Here is a 23093-nt window from a genome sequence, read left to right as displayed (position 1 = left end):
TGTGTCACTATTGTGGAGCCCTAGGGAGATTTTATGAATCTCTGTAGCTGAGCAAAAGGAGTAATCCAGAGAGGTAAAACATTCTTCCAGTGGTGCCAATCTGCCCAGGAAACACCGTTCATGCTTACCTCCACCAGCTGAGCTCAGGTAGTATCTATGTTTTAGGTTTGTCTGGACCTTTCCTTGGACAGTTCAAATCTGGCATAAAAGTATTTTTAAAAATTCACTTTTATTTTTATTTTAGTGTGTGTTTGTGGGTGTTGGTGGTGGTAATAGTGGTAGAGGTATTGGTGTTGGTAATGTTGTTGTTGTTGTTGGTGGTGGTGGAGGTGTTGGTAGTGTTGTTGTTGTGAGTGTTGCTGTTGTTGGTGGAGGTGTTGGTGTTGGTAGTGTTGTTGGGGATGGTGGTGGGTGGTGGAGGAGGTGTTGGTGTTGGCCGTGTTGTGGTTAGTGGTGTTGGTGGTGTAGGAGGTGCTGGTGTTAGTGTTGGTAATGTTGTTGTTGGTGGTGGTGGAGGTGCTGGTGTTGGTAATATTGTTGTGGTTGTTGTTGTTGGTGGTGGTGGTGGAGGAGGTGCTGGTGTTAGTGTTGGTAATGTTGTTGTTGTTGGTGGTGGTGGAGGTTTTGGTGTTGGTAGTGTTGTTGTGGGTGTTGGTAGTGGTGGAGGTGTTGGTATTGGCACTGTTGTGATTGTTGTTGTTGGTGGAGGTTTTGGTGTTGGTAGTGTTGTTGTTGGTTGTGGTGGTTGTTGTAGGCTTGTGTCACACCATGCACAGCTTGCAGGAATTAGTGTGAATCAGTTTCTCTTACTGCCATGTGGTTTCTAGGGACTGAACACAGGTTATCAGTCTTGGCAATAAGTGCCTTCACCCACTGAACTGTCCCACTGACCTGCATGAAGATGATTGTTTGAACATTTTTCTCAGCTGCATGGTTCTCCTGTGGCTTCTGTTAACTGCATGGTAAGGGAGAGGAGACAGTTGGGAGAAAAGATGGCATGGTGTAAATAAGTCATAGTAAGGTAATTCTGCAGTCAAAAGGAGAAGCGGGAAAAATGTGTATTCGGTACGTATTTATTTTTTTCCACATGCTTCTAAGAAGGGACTTGATGTGGCTTACAAAAAATAAATAAAGGTATGTATGCCATAAGGCCTGGAAAAATGTAAACAGAAAATAAAAATTCGAGAAGGAGGAAGATTCAAATATGCTAACTAAGAGGGTTAATGAGACTCAGAATTAGTCATTTCACTCCACAGATGGAGGTTTACTTATGCGCTTCGGTTGGCAGGTGTGCTGGCTGCATGCTGTTAATCTCCAGGTTCATTGTGTGGGAGGCTCCAGTGAGTTCTTCCCTTCAGTCAGAAAAGACCCAAATAAAGAACTGCAACTTGCTGTGAATCCTCAAACTGGACAGTTTGGGGGTCAGACACCATTTCATTTTCCAGAGCTCTGACTTGCTGTTCTGAGGTATGGTCATCAAGTCTCAAGGGGCTGCTGACCCCAGCAACACGAACTGGGGCCACCTGTTTCTCATTTGCGTTGGCATTAGTTCATTTTCTGAAATAGCTTTGAAATAAACGAAGCAGCACATGCTTTTTGCAAAATTCCAAATAAAAGTTAAAGGATGAACACGTAAGATCTTCTGCTCCCCAATTACTCACAGGGACCCTGTTATTTTGGGGTTGCCTCCTTTGCAAGAGCCTCTGTTTGTGTATCTCACACAACCTGTGGGGTTGTTCTTGGCTCCTGTTTTCTCACTCGTACCAAACACACTGGAAAACACTAGGTGCGTGACCATCCGCATTTATAGACTCCGAACTTTATCTGCTTTATACTCTTGGCTCCTGTTCTGTGCTGCCCTGCCCTCCCTGGGTACTGCCATTGCCTCCTCCCACAGAACTGCCATAATCTTTTCTCAACACAGCAGGAGACTGTTCTTTGAGCATTCAGCCCAAATTCTGTACCGCCTATAAAAATCTCCAATGACTTTCTGATTCACATCAAGGAAAAGTGAAATTATTAACTTTTTCAGCCTGCATATCCTTTTCTGCCTGCCCTTCACCTGTTCACCCTCACTCGCTTCAACATTTGCATTTTAAATATTAAACAATAGCCAGCTAACAGTCGTATTGTACTTAAATTAACCAAGCATCTGCAGATTAGTGCTATTGCTTCTAATTTTTCTTATTGTGAATAATGTCAAAGTAAATGTTCTAATGACTCTGTGATTGTGCAATTATGTAATTTCGCTTTCGCTAATAGCCATATTCTTGAATTTCTCTGTGGAAAGGGTGTACCGGTTGCACCGTCACTGACCCTATCCTGGTCACCGTTCTGGCTCAGGCTCTGTGGAAGCCATAGCCGGCTATACAAGCCCTGGATTTTTGCATCCAGATTCCTATTTTAATGGTGGCTACGATTTTTGAACTATTGTTGGCACCACATTGAGTGCCAGTCTTCTCGCTCTGCCTTGTCACATTGGACAGGGAGACGGCTGTCTTGCAAAAGTGGAATTGTCACTAATTGGCCACAGAGGAAAGATTCAAATTCTTGCCAAAAGTCTCCTGCCTTCTAAGGGAATAAAATCTTCTATATAACTTTCCCCTCTCATTAAAAAGAAGCAAACTCAACGTGAAAAGCACGCTGTGTGCTAGGCAGCTCTCTGGAAGGGAGGTGTTGCTGTTGACCCGGCCCAGGTGAGGCCGCGCGTCTGGGCAGGAGGAGTGCTGTGTGTGGCGGTTGCTAGACAAGGGAGCTAGGAGGCTTGTCCGTGCAGACTTGCTTTCTTCATTGGTTTGTAATGTCCCGTTAGGAAACGTCAAGGAAGCGGCAACAGCAAACAACGTTTGACTTCACTTTGCCTCTTTTGTTTACTGGGAGCAGAGTGCTTCAGGTACTGGCAACACAGGAAATGAACGCTCTGGAAAATGTTTGTCACTTTTAATGTTTAGTAGTCAACTTGCTTTTCTTTATTGTGACACAGTGAATTTAGCAAGAATTAAACATTGATTCACACCGAGATGCACATCACCTTACTTTTGTCTGCAGAGTGGACATTGTCACGAGTGATTGCTCTGAGGGCTGAGCTGGAAACCATTCTTTTCCAAGTGCCACACAGTCTGAAGGGTTTTTTTTTTTATTAACATGTGATATATAATTTATAAAAATCTAACCAGATGATACTTTCCTGAACATTTCTGAGAACTGGATTTTAACAAATCTATTTCTATTTAAATTTAAAAGAATGCAAATATGTTTACAAGTCTAGAAATATGTATGTTGGAGTTTAAAATGTGATTGAATAAATTTTCAGAAGTTAAACCACTTATTTTTAGAATGTAAAGTAGGTTTTAATTTTAGAATTTCCTAAAATGAATAAAAAATACGAATGTTGCATTCCATACCATGTCAGAACTTCGGGAAATAGTTAATCTTTGGGTGATTCACCGGCACAGATGATTTCATTAGTATTTAAAGTTCTTGGTGTTGTCATATTATAAAAGAAGTTTTATGAAATTCTGACTCTGGATCCTTCGTTTTTGTCCTTGCAAGGCATCCAGTCCACATATGTCCACTCCTTAAATTCCCCAAGAAAGAGGTTTGGAAAAATGGAGCAAGAGAGGAGTGAGAAATATTGGAAGACTGGACTGTGACCCGAGTTAAGGGTTGATGTGCTCAGTGGAGTATCTGTGAGTTAAGAACCATTCAGAGCGGCTAAAGAGTCTTCTCCTCATGGCTCCATGGGTTCACTGTCAAGTCATTCCACACAGGCATAACCAAATTTAACTTGGATTATTCAAAAATTTAAAGAATTGGTTTAAAAATTTAGATTCACATAAGCCAGATTTTATTTCAGTTCATTAACTTTTAGAAATCACAAGAAATTTAGAAAAATCTTTCTTTCTCTCTCTCTTTTTTTTTCTTCAAGCAATCTGACATACATACTATTTAAACCTTGCTATTCATTCCTTCCATTCTGGATCATGGGGATGACAGGTGGAAATTGCCCCAGGAGATTCCACCATCAAAATATCTCATATCACTTTACCTATGGGACTACAGACATCAACTCAGCACTTCCAGACCTTGCACTTTCTGTGACAATGAAAGAACGACCCGCATGTCACCAAAGACAGTGCCCCATTTTCTCTCAGTGTCCAACGGAAGGGGATTCTTCACTTTCTTCTCTTGAAATATGTTTTGTCCAAACTAGCACAGCACATGTGACTACTTGTCTCTTTTACCTCCTTCCCCTCCCTCTTTCCCTGCATCTTTTGGAAGTGTTTTCTTCTAGGTCTGTATATTGGTATTCCCTAGTGTCTGTTTCAACCACCATTGTATAGGCAAACATGTGTAATTCCCTCATAATTCCATTCAATTGACCCTCAGGGTTTCCCCTGAGCTAAGACTCATGTATTCTTCTGCCTCTCTTACATCTTTCCCAGAGAGTGACTTCTCCCTCTTCTACCCTGTTACTTTCTACAGCTTTATCATATTTTGTTTTGTAATGGAACTTGCCATTAATATCTGCTTATTCATATGCTTCTTGTCTGTCTGGCCCTCCCTTCTACTAGGATACGTAGAAGGATAAAACTCTAGCCGTAGCTGGGTACTTTGATAAACACCTGTAATCCCATCACTTGGGAAATGGAGGTAGGAAGATCGGGAGTTCAAAGTTATCCTGGCTGGAACAGTGAGTTCAAGGCCAACATGAGCTGTATGAAACCCTTCTACTAATGGAAAAGAAAGAGAAAGGTTAGACAGACCATAAAGCAAACGAAGCGTTCTCTCTAGTCTTGATCACCACTTCGTTCCCAAACTTTAAGATGGGTTAGAAGATCCATCTTAGTCTCCCTGTGACTATTACATCTTTTTATTTAGCAGCTCAGAACACTAAGACCAGGGATGCGAAGGAACTTTCCCAAAGCTACAGGGATTTGGCTAGTAGGAATGCCATGTAACTAGAAAAGCAAGTTGTGAAGTTCTAATAGAGACATACGGAGAGCTAAGGCTGGGGGGAGGTTTTACTGAGATGGCAGCCTTGGGAAGAAAGACTTTCTCAGCTAAACTGAGCTTGATAAAGGCATTTCGGCCAGAAGATAGTCATTCAAAACCTAGGTATAGAAACTAAATATGAGTGAGTACATCCCATGTTCCTCTTTTTGGGTCTGGCTTACCTCACTCAGGATAGTGTTTTCTATTTCCGTCCATTTGCATGCAAAATTCAAGAAGTCATTGTTTTTTGCTGCTGAGTAGTACTCTAATATGTATATATATTCCATACTTTCTTCATCCATTCTTCCATTGAAGGGCATCTAGGTTGTTTCCAGGTTCTGGCTATAACAAACAATGCTGCTATGAACATAGTTGAGCATATACTTTTGTTGTATGACATTGAGCCTATAATTCGTGATTCTAGAGAAGCTAAATAAGGTGAACCCAAAGAAAAACATATAGGCATCCTCCTGAATATTAACCTTCATCAGGCGATGAAAGGAGACAGAGACAGAGACCCACATTGGAGCACCGGACTGATATCTCAAGGTCCAAATCAGGAGCAGAAGGAGAGAGAGCACGAGCAAGAAACTCAGGACTGCGAGGGGTGCATGCACACACTGAGACAATGGGGATGTTCTATCGGGAACTCACCAAGGCCAGCTGGCCTGGGTCTGAAAAAGCATGGGATAAAACCCGACTCACTGAACATAGCGGACATTGAGGACTACTGAGAACTCAAGAACAATGGCAATAGGTTTTTGATCTTACTGCACGTACTGGCTTTGTGGGAGCCTAGGCAGTTTGGATGCTCACCTTACTAGACCAGGATGGAGATGGGTGGTCCTTGGACTTCCCACAGGGCAGGGAACCCTGATTGCTCTTCGGGCTGACGAGGGAGGGGGATTTGATTGGGGGAGGGGAGGGAAGTGGGAGGTGGTGGTGGGGAGAAGGCAGAAATCTTTAATAAATAAATTAATTAATTAAAAAAAAAATAAAACCTAGGTATAGGAAGCCATGTGGGTTCCAGAACAATCTCATCCACCATTATGGGTTTTAGACAAAGCAGTGTACTGACCACAGTTACATGTACACAGATTAAATTTTGCATCTGTTAAAGACATTAAAGAAGACAAAAATCATTGTAGACGTTACTCTTTCATGTGACAATAAGGAGTTTTCAAGGTCTCTTAGAGAGTTTTAAGAGAAGCATACTTAGCCTTGAGCCGAGTAGGCTGAGGGTCCCATCATCCTCATAGAGGTGTGCCCCAGTTGGTATAAAAAACACATCTAGCATTTGGGGATCTCTTTGGATAGAAGCAAAGGTTACTTGACCTTCAGAGTGGGCATTTCTGCTGGACTGGCACCAAAGTTCAGATGTTGGTCCAACCCCAGTGGCTGTAGTTGAACCTCTCAGCCTGGGGAAAGACTCTTTACAACTCTGACCATCCTCTGTAGTCAGCAATGCAGTGATTGCTTCTGCATTTGTGAGGGATCAGTTCTCAGACCTCTCTGTGGTGAAGCAGGCTTGAGACTTTTATATAAAATAGTAAAGTATGCGTGTCTAACCTGTAGTATCTTTCTGCGCACTCTATCCTCTTTAGATCATTTTTTTTTTTTTTTGGTTTTTTCAAGACAGGGTTTCTCTGTGGCTTTGGTGCTCTTTAGATCATTTTTAATATCTTATGAGGCATAAATGCTGTGGAAACAGCATTTTTAAAGTTGGATAATAAGAAAAAGGTCTTTACATATTCATACAGATGTGATAGTTTTCAGTCAACAGTTGCATGAATCTTTGGATGCTGTAGAGGGCATGGCAAACAGTATCCTCCCGTTCTACATGACTCATTTGCATGTGTAGAGAAACTAGAAAGGAGTCCACAAAGAGAGGCCCCCAGACAGACATCATCATTTGTCTAAGTGCTACAGTTAGAGTCAAAAGACTTATCTTTCCTTTTGATTCAGTGGTCAACTCACTGTCTTTAAGAATTGGATTAGGAATCCCTGCCAGTTCTTTCTTTCCGGGACCCCTTCATCACTTAACTTCTCTTATTGAGAGTCTGCATGTAAATTTCCCAGATTTTCAGTTTAGAAGTCCCAGCTACAAAGCAAACTATTATATTTCATGCATTCTTCTCTTGGTAAAATATAAAATCAATATTTACTTTTATTTAACATAATTTATCATATGGTTTTTGTTATCTTAATCATAAAATTAAAAAAAAAACCAGTGAATACCCTCCATGAAATATCTAACATATTTAAATTACTCAAGGCCTGGAAGTTTATGTAATCCAAAAAGACTTAATGACCCCATAAATTTATACTTTGATTTTGAATATATTTTGGCAAACATGAGGAATATGAGATTGGAAGTCATTCTGGCTTCCACACTTGATTTATATTTATTTGTGAACTGCAGTTCCATTGGCTGGAATGCATTGAAAACTGGTGCTAATGAGATTTAAGTCCCTGTGAAATCTGAATCTCAGATGCCATCATGTTCTAAAGTGTGATTTTTCTCTCACTTTTTTCAGTTTTATTTCTAAAATAATTATTATGTTAATCTATTTCTAACAATCCAAAATATGCTACCAGTTTTTAAATTCAATAATCCTTTATGAGACGGGCAAGAAGCAAGCACAATTAACCCTTAGATACCTGTATATACCAGCAGGCTGGTTGCTATGCTTTGGTCATTGACTGTTTACCCACGAGAATCAAAGCAGTGTTAACTGGAGGTTATGAAACCTTTGGGAGGGGCCTAGCGGAAAGTCCTTAGTTTCCTTTTTTCTCCATTTCAGCTAAATGTGACTATTTCTTCTATACACTTCTGCTGTAAGTGAAGGACTACCCTCACCTAAGGCCAAATCAATGGAGCCACCCAATCTTGGCCTTGAATCTCCCAAAGAGAGTTAAAGTTTTCTCAAGGACTTTATTGTAACATAAAACTGCTCAATCTATAGACATTTCTAGGTGATTGTAGCAGTGTATTCCCTCTAACAAAAAAGGGTTTAGGTAGCTCTATTGTGCTTATATTCATGCGTTTTGGGATTTTCCAATGGATGGAGAGTTCCTGACTATATTTTATAATAGACTCTTACTATATTATAATAGAATATTGCTATATTATAAATTTAATGAATAACTTAATAACTTAAAACATTAATGACAAATGAAAAGTTTTTTAATCTAGAAAACAATTGAATAAGCTGAGTTCTATATGTATACTCACCTAATTTTTGTGAACCAGCCTTTGGCCTGTTGTAGGTCAGCGAGTTCATCACTTTCTTTTAAACACTATGGAGCTTCTGTGTGATAAGACCATCCTTGCTCACTTCCTTCCCTTCCTTCTACAGTTGTTCAGCTGAGGTTTTCTTCTGGGTAGAATCCCAAGGCTTTCCAGCCGTAAACTTGTGTCTGCCATAGAGACTTCTCAAAATCATGTTGCATCCCCCTTTCCATGTGACACTTTCCAGAATTATTTGTGAATTTAGCTACCCTGTAAAAATATTCTTTTCTAAGGCCAACTTAACAGTGGAGAAATTCTATCTTATTCCTTTACAGTATTTAGATCAGACAAAAAAGCTACCTGATATGGAACTTACATGGTGGTTGACTTTGCTTATTACTACTTAAAATGTAAATTTCTGAGCCATGTACATGAGTACTTATTAGGCACCCTGATTTTCTGTATGCTGCAGACATAGGTGTACAGGGCTTTCATTTCTTCACTCCTTTGTAGCCCTGTTGGACTTGAAACATTTTGAGGAGCGTGGCTATTTGGTGGCTAGGGATTTAGAAACGACCACTGCCCTCACCGCCACTCATAAGACAACCAGAATTTGCATCTAGAACCATAAAAGTAAAAGACAAACATGCAAACCCAAGGAAACAATTAACTTGCTGTTACATATTTTAATCATCTGATCCTGTGTAGGTCTGTGTCAACACAGATTGACAGAGTCATAGAATTTTATTAGACAATGGGAAAACTCATTTTCAGGTTTTATTGCTGTCCATCATTGCTCGCGTCCACCGTCCAGAGGCGCCTCATTGTTGTGAATAATTATTGGGAGCCATAGCTGGCTGTGGCTGGCTGTGGCTGGTGCGGAAGCACAGTGTCTCACTGACAGGTGTTTTCTTCTAATTACCTCCATTAGCTCCTCTTACCGCAGGCCTCTGTGTCCTGACTCCTGTTTTCTTTACTGAACACCAACGCAGAACTAACAGCTTTGGTGTGCGGCAAGATACTCAGTGCCCTACCTCCCGTGATCTGCTTCAGTCCAGGGTCTGCTCTGGGTCGGGCTGTCCCCATCCCTCCTGTGCAGTATATTTTGCAGGGGAAGGGAAACAAGCAGAAAGTAAAATCTGGAATCGGCAGTTGTGCAAAGGCGCAATGAAAGAAGATGCATTCTTGGGGAGGGCGTGGTCATGGGGCTATAGCCCAGCACACCAAACCTACCTTGACAGGCAACAAGAGGCCTCCTTGTTTGGATTTAATTTATCTATAGATTATCTCAAAGTTGGGCCTTTATTGGGTCTTATAGCAGGCAAAGTTTATTTCTTGGATTTTCTTTTCACAACATCTATGAGATTTTCACAGTATCTAAAGTAACATTTCTAAGAAAGAACATTACATAATGTTCTGCATTACATATGCATTTCATGTTGCATACTTACGACTTTTTCATTACGGCCCTAAAAGATGATATTATTTTTACCTTCGTGTTTCTCTCCCTTCTTTCCATGTCTAGTCTTTCCTTTTATTGTGTGTGTCAGCTTTTAATCACTTGAGATAATTAACTAATAAACAGAAAAGATTAGCCAGTATGGTGGCACATACCTGTGATTGTAGCACTTAGAAGGCTTTTGATCCGTGGTGGTTCCAGCTCACAATCGGGTAAACCCACTGCTCTTAGACCCTTTGTGGGTGGTTGTGGTGGCCTGAGTGAGGACCCCTAGATGCTCAAATCTGGTTCCTAGCTGGTGGACTGCTTAGGAAGGATTAGGAGTTGTAGCCTTGCTGGAGAAGATGGTTACTGGGGGTGAGGGCCGAGGCTTCAAAAGCCTGTGCCAGGCCCAGCATCTAGATCTCTGCCTCCTGCTTGTGGATCAGATACAAGTTTTCAGCTACTGCTCCGGTGTCATGCCAACCTACCTGCTTCGGGCACTCACCCTCTGAAATGTTAACCAGCTTCCAGAGAAATTATTTTTAGTAAGTTGTCTTGGTCGTAATGTCTCTTTACCATAATAGAAAAGTAGCTAAGACAGTGGTGATGTTGGGAGGCAAGGGTATAGGGCTGAAGATTGTTGGGTCCAAAGGAGTTGCGCAAAGATGGGGGACAGACCACTTCTATTAAACCAGAAGCAAACTTTATTCCAGGAAAAAAAAATAAAAATTAAGAAAATAAATTTCCATGGGGCACGAAAAACTTATCACCACAGCAGAGATGGACTTGTAAGACTGTGCCCATGGGCTGTTTCCTAACTCCCCTTTTTATAGCAAGAAGCACCCATTAGATGTGAACAAAAGATTTTTTACAATCTCGAGGTAAAACTCAGATACAAATTGTTTCTCTTTACAATTTTCATCGTCAGGGTTTTTCAGTTAAACTAGTGTTTGTATTTAGCCCACCGTTTCTCGCAGGTTCGTGCTGACGGTGTTCAGCGAAGCTCTGCCTTCCTCTGATGCTGCCACTTTTGTATAGCAGGGAAGGGTAGGGGACAATGCCAAACCAAAAAGTCACGTACATCCCATCATTTAAAAGTTAACTCAGCTCACATTAGTTGCTGGTCAGGAGTGGCTGCGGGGGTAGGGGGTTATCTACTGTCAGTTGTAAAGCAAAGTAGCCCACTGTTAATAGTTAATTCTGAAGCTGCTGAGAAAGCCGCTGAGCCTGCTCTCAATGTCCTAAACTTACAACTTTATATTTCTTTATTTTACATTCTTATTTCTGAAATCTACATTTCCATATTCTTATTCTTGGACTCTTCAATGATGGAGCTAACTACTCCTCTTGTGGCCAGAAAGCAAAGGAGAAGGAATGGAAGCCTGGGAACCAATACCCACTTCAAAAGCATCCCCTCATTATCTAAAGACATTTCTAAAGAGTTCACCATCTCCCGTAGGATCTCCCTGAGGACCAGACCTTTAACACAGGCCTTCAGGAGACTTTCCAGATCTGTAGTATTCTTTGCTATCCTTTTAAAAGCAGGAAGGATTTGAGGCCTTGTCTGTCATTTTGACATTTCACAGAAGAGGAGAGACAAGAAACGGAGCCCTATAGATTGCAGATTCCGAAGATTAGTCGCCCTTCCCATTGTCTCCTGAATCCTGTTTTATTGAATGTATAGCAAAGGTGTCTTGTCACCAGTTGAAATCTAAAGAATTGGGAACCTGTTGTCATTCAAATGAGACATTACATGACTGAAAACACCCTCCCTCCCAGTCTCAGTGAAGTCCCTCTAGAATCCTTCTTGAAAGTGCTTTTAATGAAACTCTACCTCTCTGATCCATTTTAGTACAAAGGAGAGGAACCCTTCTCCAGCCATCATACTGCTTTATTGGGAAAAAGATCCTTGGGAATAGCAAGATGAAGCCTAAAGACTGGCGGCTGAAACTCAGCTATTCTTAGAGGAACAGACCAAGCAGTATCTCGGGGTCAAAAATTAAGTATACATTTGAAAGTATACTGATTTCACACCGAAAAGGGAAATGGCATTTTATTCAAAGAACTTGTGCAAGTCAAGGTCCAGAAAGTGAATGGAAGGGTCTTTAAAGTTCTGCCCCGGACAATGCTTCTGCTTGGATTGAGCGTTTTAAACTTTGAATTATAAAGACACCGTAAGTTACTATACTGCTATGTGATGCGTTTTCTATTTCCTTGTCTTTTCTATTTTCATGTGTTTTTCCACCCCTCTTTTTCTTTGTTGCTAGAAATCAAAGCCAGGGCCTTGCATATTCTAGGCGAACACAGCACTGCTGAGCTCTCCTTCTGATTCTTCCTCCAGGCCTGCTTTGAAATGTCTGCGGTTGTAGCAGGGTTTGGTAGGATATCAGTGTGGAAATGCATATTTCTCTCTGGCTTACTTACCAAGATCAGAAGTCATCTTGATAATTCTCGCACCAGCTTTGTTTTCATTTCTTCGGTGTGCGGGATTTTGAAGTGATGCAGATGGCACACGCGGTGAAGTGTGCCACACCCAGGACGTCCTCTCTGGAGGGGGTGTCTTCCCTTTCTCCCACACCTTGTCATGGTTTCGGTATCACCCGCTCCTAGGGCTCCATTCCTGTCCACCACCATTCCAGCCTCCCCCATGCTGCTCTGGGCCCTTGTACAATCAGCCTACATCACAGACTCTCTCCTGCAGAGAGGTCCTCTCATTAGTTTAACCACCTGTGGAAAAACTTCCCTGTTTCATCTGTGTGTAAGCTTGTTATGCTCTGGTTGGTGTCTTCAGAAATATTTAGAATTGTTGAAAGAGGCTTGGCCCCTTTAAAAAGCACTTTCACCAGGCAGGATGACACAGGCAGCGATGAAAACCAAAGCTGTTGAGAGCTACAGCTGTCTGGTCCTTTCGTATGCAGATTTATGGAGTTAGGAGGGGCTGGAGGAAGAGCTGAGGGAAGACTCACCAGAGAGTTGGCAAACACTGAAGAAGAGGGGCCTCCTGCTCAGGCTCCCAGGGTTTCCCAGCTCACTCAAGGAATCAGTAGCAGTTAGAGTTGGACAGGATGTTTTATAATCTAAGTAACGTTATCTGGTTCAATTTCCTCTTCTACAGAAATGGCAAGTGGTTTGCTGAAAGTCATAGAGATAGCAAATAGAGCTTCAGAATACTTCTGGGGCTAAGTGTGGTGAATGGTAGGTGACCAATACATGTGTGTCTAATGAATAAATAGATAAACACACTTAGGAAAACTCGTAGATACACGACATACTTTAGTGTCTTCTAGCACAACTCAAAATGTTAGAGATCAAGAGGAGATTGGCAGTGGCCATGGAGCATGGGCCGCCATCATATTGCCTGCAGCATCTTGAGATCTTTCCAGAGATCTCTACTCAGAAGGAGGAGAGATTCTTAACCTTGCTTCAGGAAAGACTTTCAACACAAGCCAATATGAAACAGATTTGGAATTTATGAGAAAGAAAGTTTGCCATGGATGTAAGTATAGGGGTTAACAGAAAGATGGAGGGGCGCTGGGGATTGTGGTGGGGATGAAGACACACCCAGACATAGGTGTTGGCCTATCAGGATGATCTGGCTCTTAATATGTTTAGAATAGTTACATATACATGATTTTGGTGACTTCTACAAAGGGTTGCTAAGGAACTTGAATAGATAGCAAAGTGATTCGGATGGTATGTTGCATAGGGTTATACCTGATGGGGTAAAAACTTCAATCATAGTCTTTCTTTCCTTCTTTCCTTCTTTCTTTTTCTTTTTTCCTTTTTTTTTTTTTTTTTTTTTTTTTTTTTTTTTTTTTTGCTGTAAGCAAAGGTATATCATCTTGTTTGTGAGATTACAGTTTACATCTGGGAAAGAAGAAAGGACATAGGTTTTAAACACAACTCGTCTGAGGTATCTTTATATAAAAGGCAAATTGTCTCCATCGTCAACTTTCATACAATTTTATCAATTGTGCTGGAAGTGTTGACTCAACTGGTGAGCAACTTCAACTGGACTTCAGGGAGAGGGCTCATTCCCATCTTCTAACTCCTTAATTTCTTTTAAGTTCTACACTACTTCAAGGAGATAGATAAGTAGACAAGTAACTTCGGTTGTGTTGTAGTAGGGCCCCAGACCTTAGCACAACTGACTCCATTGTGGAAGTACCATTTAATCCCTAAAACTCAGCGTATAGAAAGCACCACCTGCCAAGATGGAAACAAAGACCCCAACCTTCTAATCACTGCATTGGTCTTTTTGATGTTTAACTCTCATCCTGGGTCATCTAAATTATCAGAAAAACCATGGCACATATGTTGACTTATGAACTTCTAAGGATGAGGAAGATATGAAATATCCCCAAAATAAATTTTTTATTATTCGATTACTTCATTACTCTACAATTTCAAAGATTGTATTTAGTATGATTATTATGTGTGTGCATGACATGTTTGGGTGTGGGCTGCACTGGTGCCATGGTGCACACATACAGGTAAGAGAACAGCTGTGTGCAGCCAATTATCTCCTGCTTTCTTCATGTAAGTTTTGGGTATCAGACTTGGGGCTTCAGACACACACAACAAGCACTTTGCCCACTAAGCCATTCTGTTGGTACCGTAATTATCAATATTTTACTAAATTATTTATTTATATAATTAATTATTTATTTTAGAAAGAGGTAGACATGAATGTGTGTAAACAACTGTTGTAACCAATGGCTCTTTGAGAGAGCCAGAGCAACTCTGCACGCAGACTCAGATGCCTGGGATGCTGCAACAGTTGATAAACACGAAGGAAGAAGCCTCATAGGTTACTATCTTGAAAGACAGGGTATTATGGTACCTTTTGGATGATTTTGTGTGGCTGATCTTCCCCAGGAGAAGTCAGCATTTCAAATAAGTGATGTAGCTATAATGTGAGACACATTACATTAACAATGTAAATAGTTAAATTGTTCCCAGAAAACCCCGGTAGGGAAGCTGGGCTTAGAGTTGGAAAAGGATAAGACCTCCAGTGAAGGATTTGTTGTCAAGTAAGGTTAGCATTCTGGAAAACTAGGGTTTCTCCTTAATCATATATTCTCCTTATACATATAGTCTCCTTATGCATATATTCTCCTTATACATATATTCTATGTCTAAGCAGTCAGAATCAAGAACTAACCAAGAAAAGTCAAGAGACCGTGAGGGTCTGGCTTTCACACTCATCTGCTTGGTAACGAGAACTAATATAAAGGACTCTGCCAAAACTGTAACCTTGGAAAAAGGTCATGACAGTCTTGCATGAAGCAATTTTGTAGGGTGCCTGTTTAGTAACCCTTGCCATTGATTTTTAAAGTTAAGGGTGACTGTTGCAATACAAATGAAGTAATGTTAGATAAAATTATCTTTAAACTGCTGTATTCTTTACATTGCTGGATAGGCCTAGAGTCAGCTTTGGCACACTTATAATGGGTTCAATTCTTTGTCATTCATTTCCCCAATGAACTCTTTTAAGTCTTTTTCTCTATACTAGATAAATAGATAGCTAGGCAGACAGATGACACCGAGAGAGACTGATAGATAGATGATAAATGCTGTATGTATATTAGTTATCATTTAGGATGTTTGACAGGGAGGAGAGCTCATTCACAGACATGAATAGTCAGCCTCTGTCGCCAGCATAATGGACAGCAGAGTTAGGGAAAAACTTTAAGCAACTACATGTGCTGCAAAGCAAAGATTGGATGCTAGTGATGATGTTAAGAGAACATAGGTGAGGTACCTATAGCATCTAAACTACCTCAGTTTGAACTTAGGCTCTGCTCCTCATGATTTTGGACAAGTTGAATAGCATCCCTGTGACTGAAAACCTCTCTGGGAGGGGAAAGAACACCTGCTGTGCCATGCTGCCAGGATTCAATGGAATGCTTTGTCTAAATGACCAGACATGGAGTGAAGACTCAGAAGTCACATGGGCTTACTAAGTCAATGCGTAAGTTTAGTGTCTATGCGTATTTAATTCATTACATCCATGCTACATTCACTTTTCTAGGCAAGCATTAGGAAGGTTTAGCTATTGGGTCTCAGATAATCGAGCCGTGCTGAGTCAGATAAGAGTGGTAAATGGTACCATTATCCTTCCGCACTGGTGGAACTTGTCAGGATCTGATTTCACTTGTGGCTGTCCACAGAACTGTGTTTTTCAAACTCCTCAGGCTAAAGTCCCTTATTGATAGCCCCACCTCCCTGTCTCATCGCTAAGACTTTGATACTTACGGAGCATCCCAATGTAAAAGAAGCATTCAGCTCTCCTCATTTCAAGAAAGCCAAGCAAGCAATTTTCTAGTACTCCCCATGGAGCGAAACCTCTACAGCTAAGTTATAATTAAGTACAGAATTTGGTTATATAATCTCAAATGGCTTTTTGAAGATTTGTGCTCCATAATCACCTTGAAATGTGAAAATGTGGGCACTCTGTATTGACACTATTGTGCATTTTAACCTTGTTTTCGGTAGCTTCAGACACGTTGAATGTTAAGTATTGAAAATATTAGGAAAAATGAACCACGTGACAAATTGCCTCTGCTAGTCATCCCAATTAGCAAGGTCCTGGAAGTAATTAGCGAAGGCTGAACAGAAATCAGGCAACAGGGGAGTGCAAAATTGAATCAGACTTGAAATTCTGACCTAGTAAATGGGACGAGGCTTAAAATGCCCACTGTGGTTGCCACTTACTTGAGTCCATGTATCTGAGAAAACCTGATAAACACTGCAGAAGACGGATGGGCTTGTCTCTTCTGTGCCGGTGTGTGTCTGTGTTCCGGGCTGTTCAGGTGGAAACTGTGGGGTCTTGTGAAGGTCTGAGTTCTAAGTGCAAGTGCTGTGCTCCCAGAAACTCATGTGACAGACACAGCATTAGTCCCTCCCAGGATCCTCTCATGTCTTTCAAGGTTCCTGCGCATTCCCTATGGGACTTCACAGCTGCCCAGTCTATCAGCAATTATACCCGTTGACAGCGGGGAGGTCTGAGAGGGTGACAACATACCAGGGGTTAGAAGCATTGGTAAGTGGGAGAGAGATCTTGGGCATGCGCATTGATTACTTCTTTAGGCAAGTTTCACCTTTCCTTTTGTAACTTTCCTTGTGTCTGTATATACATCGCCAAAGGTTGATATCAAGGATCTTCTTCAGCTGTTTTCTACCTCAGCCTCCGCTGAAATGAGAGCTCATTGATTTCAAATAGGCCATTTGGTTGACAAGTCCCAGGGATCCTCCTGTCTCCACCTACCTCCTTACAATAACACTGGGAGTTCCAAACTCAGGTCCTTCTGCATATTCTTGAACAAGCAGTGTACTGTCCAAGCCAAATCCAGCCCTAGTTTTGTAGCTTTCGTGTGGGAACTCTTAAAACCTAAATGAAAATAGATGATATAGTGTAATCACCTCTTGAACTTTCACCCAGTTTCAGTGAGACATACCTCAGAGCCAACAGGAGCCTGAGAGACCCTCACCTCTTATTTTCAAAGGGACAAGAATTTCCTAACAAAATGTTTTAAAATTAGAAACACAGATTAGCAGCGCTTTCCTTTCCCCCTCCCACCAGGGAGATTCCAAGCACAAGGTCACTTAGCCAGCCAGCCACCTGGTGATAACAAATAAAACAAGAAGAAAAAGGAGAAAGCCTACTTATCAGGATAGGAGGGGGCAGAAGGCCTTGCACCCGCGCCAAAAACCACTTCAAAAAAAGCCTCCTTGTAGATTGCGCCTTTTAAAAACTAACCCTGTAAAGAAATTTTTAACTTCTCTCTCTACCTTGTTTCGGGGTAGTGAAGAGGAAATTCCTGGCCAGCCAAAAATTGCCTGTACTTGCTTGCAATAAAAGAGAGTTAACCTTGCATTTTGCAGTCTGGTCCACTCTGCTTTCTGGTGGTCTCCCTCTGGCGGGGGGAGGGGGGGATGCGTTTTCTAGGCACAACAGAGCCTATGTTAGCTCCAACTCAGCCTACAAAGAGAGCAATGCTGTTAACTTTAAATACGCAATTCTTAGTACTAGGATATCTGCTAGTAGCTGTGTTAGGAGTCTCTCTCTCTCTCTCTCTCTCTCTCTCTCTCTCTCTCTCTTTCCTTCCCTCCCTCCCCCTCCCCCCCGTGTGTGTATAACACTACCTTCTTAATAGTAGGAGAGCTCACCCTTGTCATTGGTTAGTTGTCCCTGATTGTGGTAGGAGTGTGTGCATGTGTGTGTGTGTGTTCAACACTGTCTTTGTGTTTCTCTGTCTTCCTCTCCTCTTTTTTTTTGTTGGCTGCCTCAGTCCTGTACACCTGGGTTTTCCATGGATTAGAAATGACCCAGAACACATTACCTTCTTCTGACCCATGGAATGCTCCAAATCCCCCTTAATATGGAGACAGCAGCTGGTCTAGAAAAGATGACCAGAATGGCCAACAGCCTGGGACAGATTTCCAAGGTCAATGAGGAGAGAATCCTATTTGTTCAGACTTCACTGACTTGAGGGGAAAAAGCTTTTCAGATCAGCAAGAGTGGCCATCAGAGTTTGTAGATGAACCTTAGTTTCTTGGGGGTGGTTTCGCCATTTGCCCATCAGAATATGTGTTTATTGTGAGTCATGAATGAGAGGAAATGAGTTGAGGATGCCAGAGTATTATTCTTGTATTTCGCTGGAGCTGTTTATGCTGAACTGCTTTCGCTTACTACCTCCTGTGCCACCACCTGCCAGAAGCAGCCCGGCTCATCGGAGCGCCGTCTGGTACTGCTGGAGCATGAGGGCCTTGGCCTCCCTGCGAAGGTGCTGTATGCTGGCACTGTGGGCCAGCAACCCCTCATGCTTGAACATAGTTGGCACCTACAGGATGAGCAGGAGTCATTTATTTTCTGCTCCAAGTACTCTAGCTAAATCAAATCCTCTAACTATGAAATCACAGGCTGAGAAAAAAAAAAAAAAAACACCTTCTTCCCCGAAAACAATGCTTTCTTCTGTTGGGAAAGCAAGTGGGAAGATTCACTGCTAGCATGGGACTGGGATGTGTGTGTATATTAATGCCAGTTGTATCTTTACTTCTTCCCAAGTATATTCAGTCGCATTTATAGGGAGAAACAGAGATTGTAAGATTCCTTTGAGGTAGATTCATAGAGGAGTTAGGAGAGATCTGTTGGGGAAACAGAAATAAAACACAGTTGTTTGATTTGTGGTGAGAACTATCCTGGGTAGACAAGCTCAATAGCAACTCTGTGATGTTCAGCAAGGTTGTTAATGCATTCAGCTCCCACCTACCACACGTTCTTAAGAAAAAGGAACAAAATATGTCATATAAATTACCATTCACTTTTTCTATAATTTGCTTGTCTAGAAAACATCTAAATGAGAATGAATATTGTGACTTTTGATATTTAGCCTAAGCAACTATTTATAACAGAAAAGGGAGGACTTTTATTATGTGATTTGACTTTGTTCTTTCTTCCTTCCTTCTTTCCTTCCTTCCTTTCCTTCTTTCCCTCTCTCTCTCCTCTTTCTTTCTTTCTTTCTTTCTTTCTTTCTTTCTTTCTTTCTTTCTTTCTTGTTTTTCAAGACAAGGTTTCTCTGTGTAGCTTTGGAACCGGTCGTGGAACTCACTCTGTAGACCAGGCTGGCCTCAAACTCACAGAGATCTGCCTGCCTCTGCCTCCCAAGTACAGGGAGCCCAGCTCCTGATTTTGTTTCTTATCAACCTTAAGTTTTCTATGTAAAAGGTACAAAGACAGTTTTTGGTTTGAATATGTTTTCTTGCTACGATAGACCAAAAATAATGAATGGTATGCAAACCATTTATTTTTTTATCCATTAATTTGTTCATGGACATTCTGAGTGAGTGCGAGAGCTTTTTTTGCTTGGCCAAATGAGATTTAGCTTGACAAGGGCTTTGCTGATTTCTCACAGACTCATAGATATTACATAGAACAGTGTGAAGGGTGTTTGTTTGTTTGTTTGTTTTTGTTTGTTTGTTTTGTTTTGTTTTTCAAGACAGGGTTTCTCTGTGTAACAGCTCTAGCTGTCCTGGAAATTGCTTAGCAGATCATGCTGGCCTCAAACTCACAGATTTTTGCCTGTCTCAGCTTTCCGAGTGCTGAGATTAAAGAGGTATACCACCATGCCTGGCTCATAGAAGTTATTTAATGAGAAGATTTTATAACCAAGGTAGGAAATAGCATTTTTGTGAGGTTACTTCTACTCCTATACTATTGGCTGGATGTTGTCACATGACCATAACTGCAGGATCAACCGGGAAGTACAGTCTTGTGGTGTGACTCAACAGGACAGGTGTTGCCAGGCATGAGGTCCCCTGAGTGACTTCTTTAGGAGGAATAGTAGGACACAGTCATCTCTCACATGATGAATGGAATTTGACATTCTACTTAGAAAATATTTTTCAAGTACCTCCAGTAAAGACTTCCTGCTAAGCAGTGGAATTCAGAAGATGCAAGCATTATGTATGAACTTAAAATTTAGAAGAAATGAAAAGTCAAATAAAAGAGTAATATAGATGTTGAATTTATTAACTGTTGTTGCTGACATTGCAGCTAAATAAAAAGAAATGGCTGGCAGAATAATTCTGGATTAAATAAAAATATAAGTGGCATTAGTTTCTTTTTTGCCCTCTGAGCAGACCTTTCTGGCCTGGACTCTTCCTGTCTTGAAAACTGAAAACCCTTCGGTGTTGAACTTTAATGCAGGGATTTTATTCTGGGCTTTCAGGCAGTGACAGTTTTCTGCCCTCACTTAGAACATCTATAATATTTAAAGGACCCTCTGAAGACACACTTAGTAGTTGACAAATGAGGTAATAAGAATCTCTTTTACTTAAGCAAGACTACAAACTGGATTTATCTCCCCAGCATGGGTCATTACTAATAGCATAAGTATTTGCAGAAAAGATTTCTGCCGTCATTATCAAGTTTTTATTAGCCATCGAAGTGTAGCAAAAAGACAACATATTTTCTGCTCCAGTCTGCTTGTCTCTCCCATCCCATCTCTTCTGCTTCTTAGACTCTGTTTAGATTTCTCAGTCTGGGAGATGTCTAGGCTCACTGCTTTAGGCCAGGATAATTGTTTGATCTGTATAACGTGGCTTGGAGGTTCACTGTTTGTGTGTTATTTCAATGAACGATCAGGAACCAGCAGTCCACAGCTTTACCCTGAGCATTTTTTCATTTATTCCAGGGACACCTCAGACTGAATTTGTATGGCTTCATTTCAGGATGAAGTTGAGAAGTATATTTAATTTGGAACTCAGAATAGAGTTTATTTCAAAATGACTAAATTAAACCTCCTTCAAATGGATGACTTGGGATTTTGATATATAATAGTCTCCATGATTAAATTTGATCCATAAAAGGCATAATCGCTTCGACTTTCCTAGCAGATTCAAACTTTCTTGACTCAGACTCTTCTTTCGGATATGTCTCAGAAAGACACATTTTCTTCACCAGTCCTTTCTCTTAGGCCAGGCCAAAGCAAAGACTACTGCATTCCTTGGAACATAATTCAAATTTTGTGTGTGTGTGGTAGCATTTGCCTCATTCTTCTTCTTGTAAAGTCTTTGTGAATTGACATTGTTCCTTCATCTTTTTATTTGTCCCATAGACCAGTCACTGAGTCTGTCATCTGAACTAAAGGAATGGAATCGACTTGATTGACATGGAGAACAATTGGAAAACACCGTGCATGGGTGGAAGAGGGACTCACAAGAACACACTCCTCACTGAAAACTACTGACAGTTGGTTAATGCTGAGGGAAGGAGAATCATTTTTCTTTTGGGGGTGTGGCCACAAGTAGATTTTCCATTCTCTAACTGGTGGCCCCACATCCTTGCGAACCTGGTACTCACATTATCAGTAGCAATTGGATCCAGTGACATATTTAAAACTGAGGAGGAAGAGGTCATAGAACTGGAAGAAAGATGTACCGGGGGGAGGGGGGGAGTCCAGGAGAAGTTGAGAAGGGAAGATGGAGAGTGGATGCGATCAAAAGGCACTGTTTGCTTGTATGAAATTCTCAAAGAATAAATTAAAATTATCTTGACAGTTTCAGAAATGTGACCTAGTTCATGACTAAATAGAATAGTTGCAGGTTTGCAGCCTGTGTAGGAAAAGAGTGTGATGGTTCCTATGTGTACTACTGAAGAAAAAAATATGTGGATGTGTGTCCTAGGAGAGAACAGAGGAATGTAAGAATACCAGCAAGGGAGCCCATCCAAGGTAAATCTCAACCACAAGGGAGCCCACCAACAAGGGAAGTCATCTACAGGGGAGCCCACCCCCAGCAGTGCCCACCAACAAGGAAGCCAACCCACAGTGCCCATCAACAAGGAAGTCCATCCACAGGGTTGCCCATAATGAGGAAGGTCATCCATCAACAAGGGAACCCATGCAGGGGTATCCACCAACAAGGGAGGTAGGTCTTCCACAAGGGAGCCACCTCACATACCCACTAAAGAAAAGTAGTGGCTCTGTAGTCACTGTTCCAGAGATTTTTCTTTTCCTTTCAAGAAAGCATAACTAGGAGATGTGGCCAGTCCTCTCCGGTCCCCATCATCAGTGACCATTGATGAGTGATGATCTCAAATGGAGATGCACACATCCATATAATGCATTGCAGAATGAATTGTTTCCCTCCCAGGGGTCTCCCAGTGCACATGCCATTCACAGTTGTAGCACAAGTATATGTGAATAGTATTTTCACAGTTCAAATTACATATTAAATAGTGTGACATGATACTACATGCCTCTTTTTAAAGACACAGTATAACACTGCACTACTCAGGCACTGGGATTATTGAAACGTCTTCAAAGTTCAAACACACAAATAAATAATGCTATCTCATTCATCCTCAGATAAAACATAAAAAAAGATGAGAATCTGTCACTTCCAACCATAGGTAGAACTAGGAAATCAACACATTTCTTTTTTGGTCATCAAGGAGATAGAATATTAGTCAGGGTTCTCTAGAGGAACAAAACAAAAGAATAATTATATATTATTAAAAGGGACCTAGTCAGTTGGCTTACACTATTGAATCGGATAGTCCAATAACGGCCACCTGCACACTGGAAAGGATGAGAATGGAGGAGCTTCTCTGATGGTTTGAATGAAAAATGTCCCCCATCGGTTCACATGTTTGAATGCTTGGTCCTCAGGTGGTGGCACAGTTTGGGAGGTTATGAAGTTTTCATGACTTGCCTTGCCAGAGGAAATCTGTCACTGGGGGCGGGCACTGAGTTGATATGACTTGGTCTTCTAGTTTGTTCTCTGCTTTCTGCTTGGTGTTTGGAGGTGTGGTCCCTCAGCATTTTGCTCTGGCTACCTGTTCCAATCCTCTCCTGCCACCATGGCCTCTCTCTGAAACCATAATCCAAAATAAACTTTCTTTTATAAATTGCTTCTGGC

The 23093-nt window shown here is 41.3% G+C and overlaps 1 protein-coding gene across 1 annotated transcript; it reads right to left on the bottom strand.

The window, feature by feature from the left end:
- Window positions 1–235: 235 nt before the first annotated feature.
- LOC130887783 (uncharacterized) lies at window positions 236–22812 on the bottom strand. The gene is made up of 2 exons (XM_057790385.1): window positions 22715–22812; window positions 236–776 (listed from the first exon to the last, which is right to left on the bottom strand). The coding sequence occupies exons 1-2, from the start codon at window positions 22810–22812 to the stop codon at window positions 236–238; spliced, it is 639 nt and encodes a 212-aa protein (XP_057646368.1).
- Between the last annotated feature and the right edge of the window lie 281 nt (window positions 22813–23093).

The sequence above is a fragment of the Chionomys nivalis genome, chromosome 16 (genome assembly GCF_950005125.1).
Source record: "Chionomys nivalis chromosome 16, mChiNiv1.1, whole genome shotgun sequence".
Classification (NCBI taxonomy): domain Eukaryota; kingdom Metazoa; phylum Chordata; class Mammalia; order Rodentia; family Cricetidae; genus Chionomys; species Chionomys nivalis.
The sequence above is the reverse complement of the archived record's forward strand: the minus strand, read 5'-3'. Positions and strand labels throughout refer to the sequence as shown.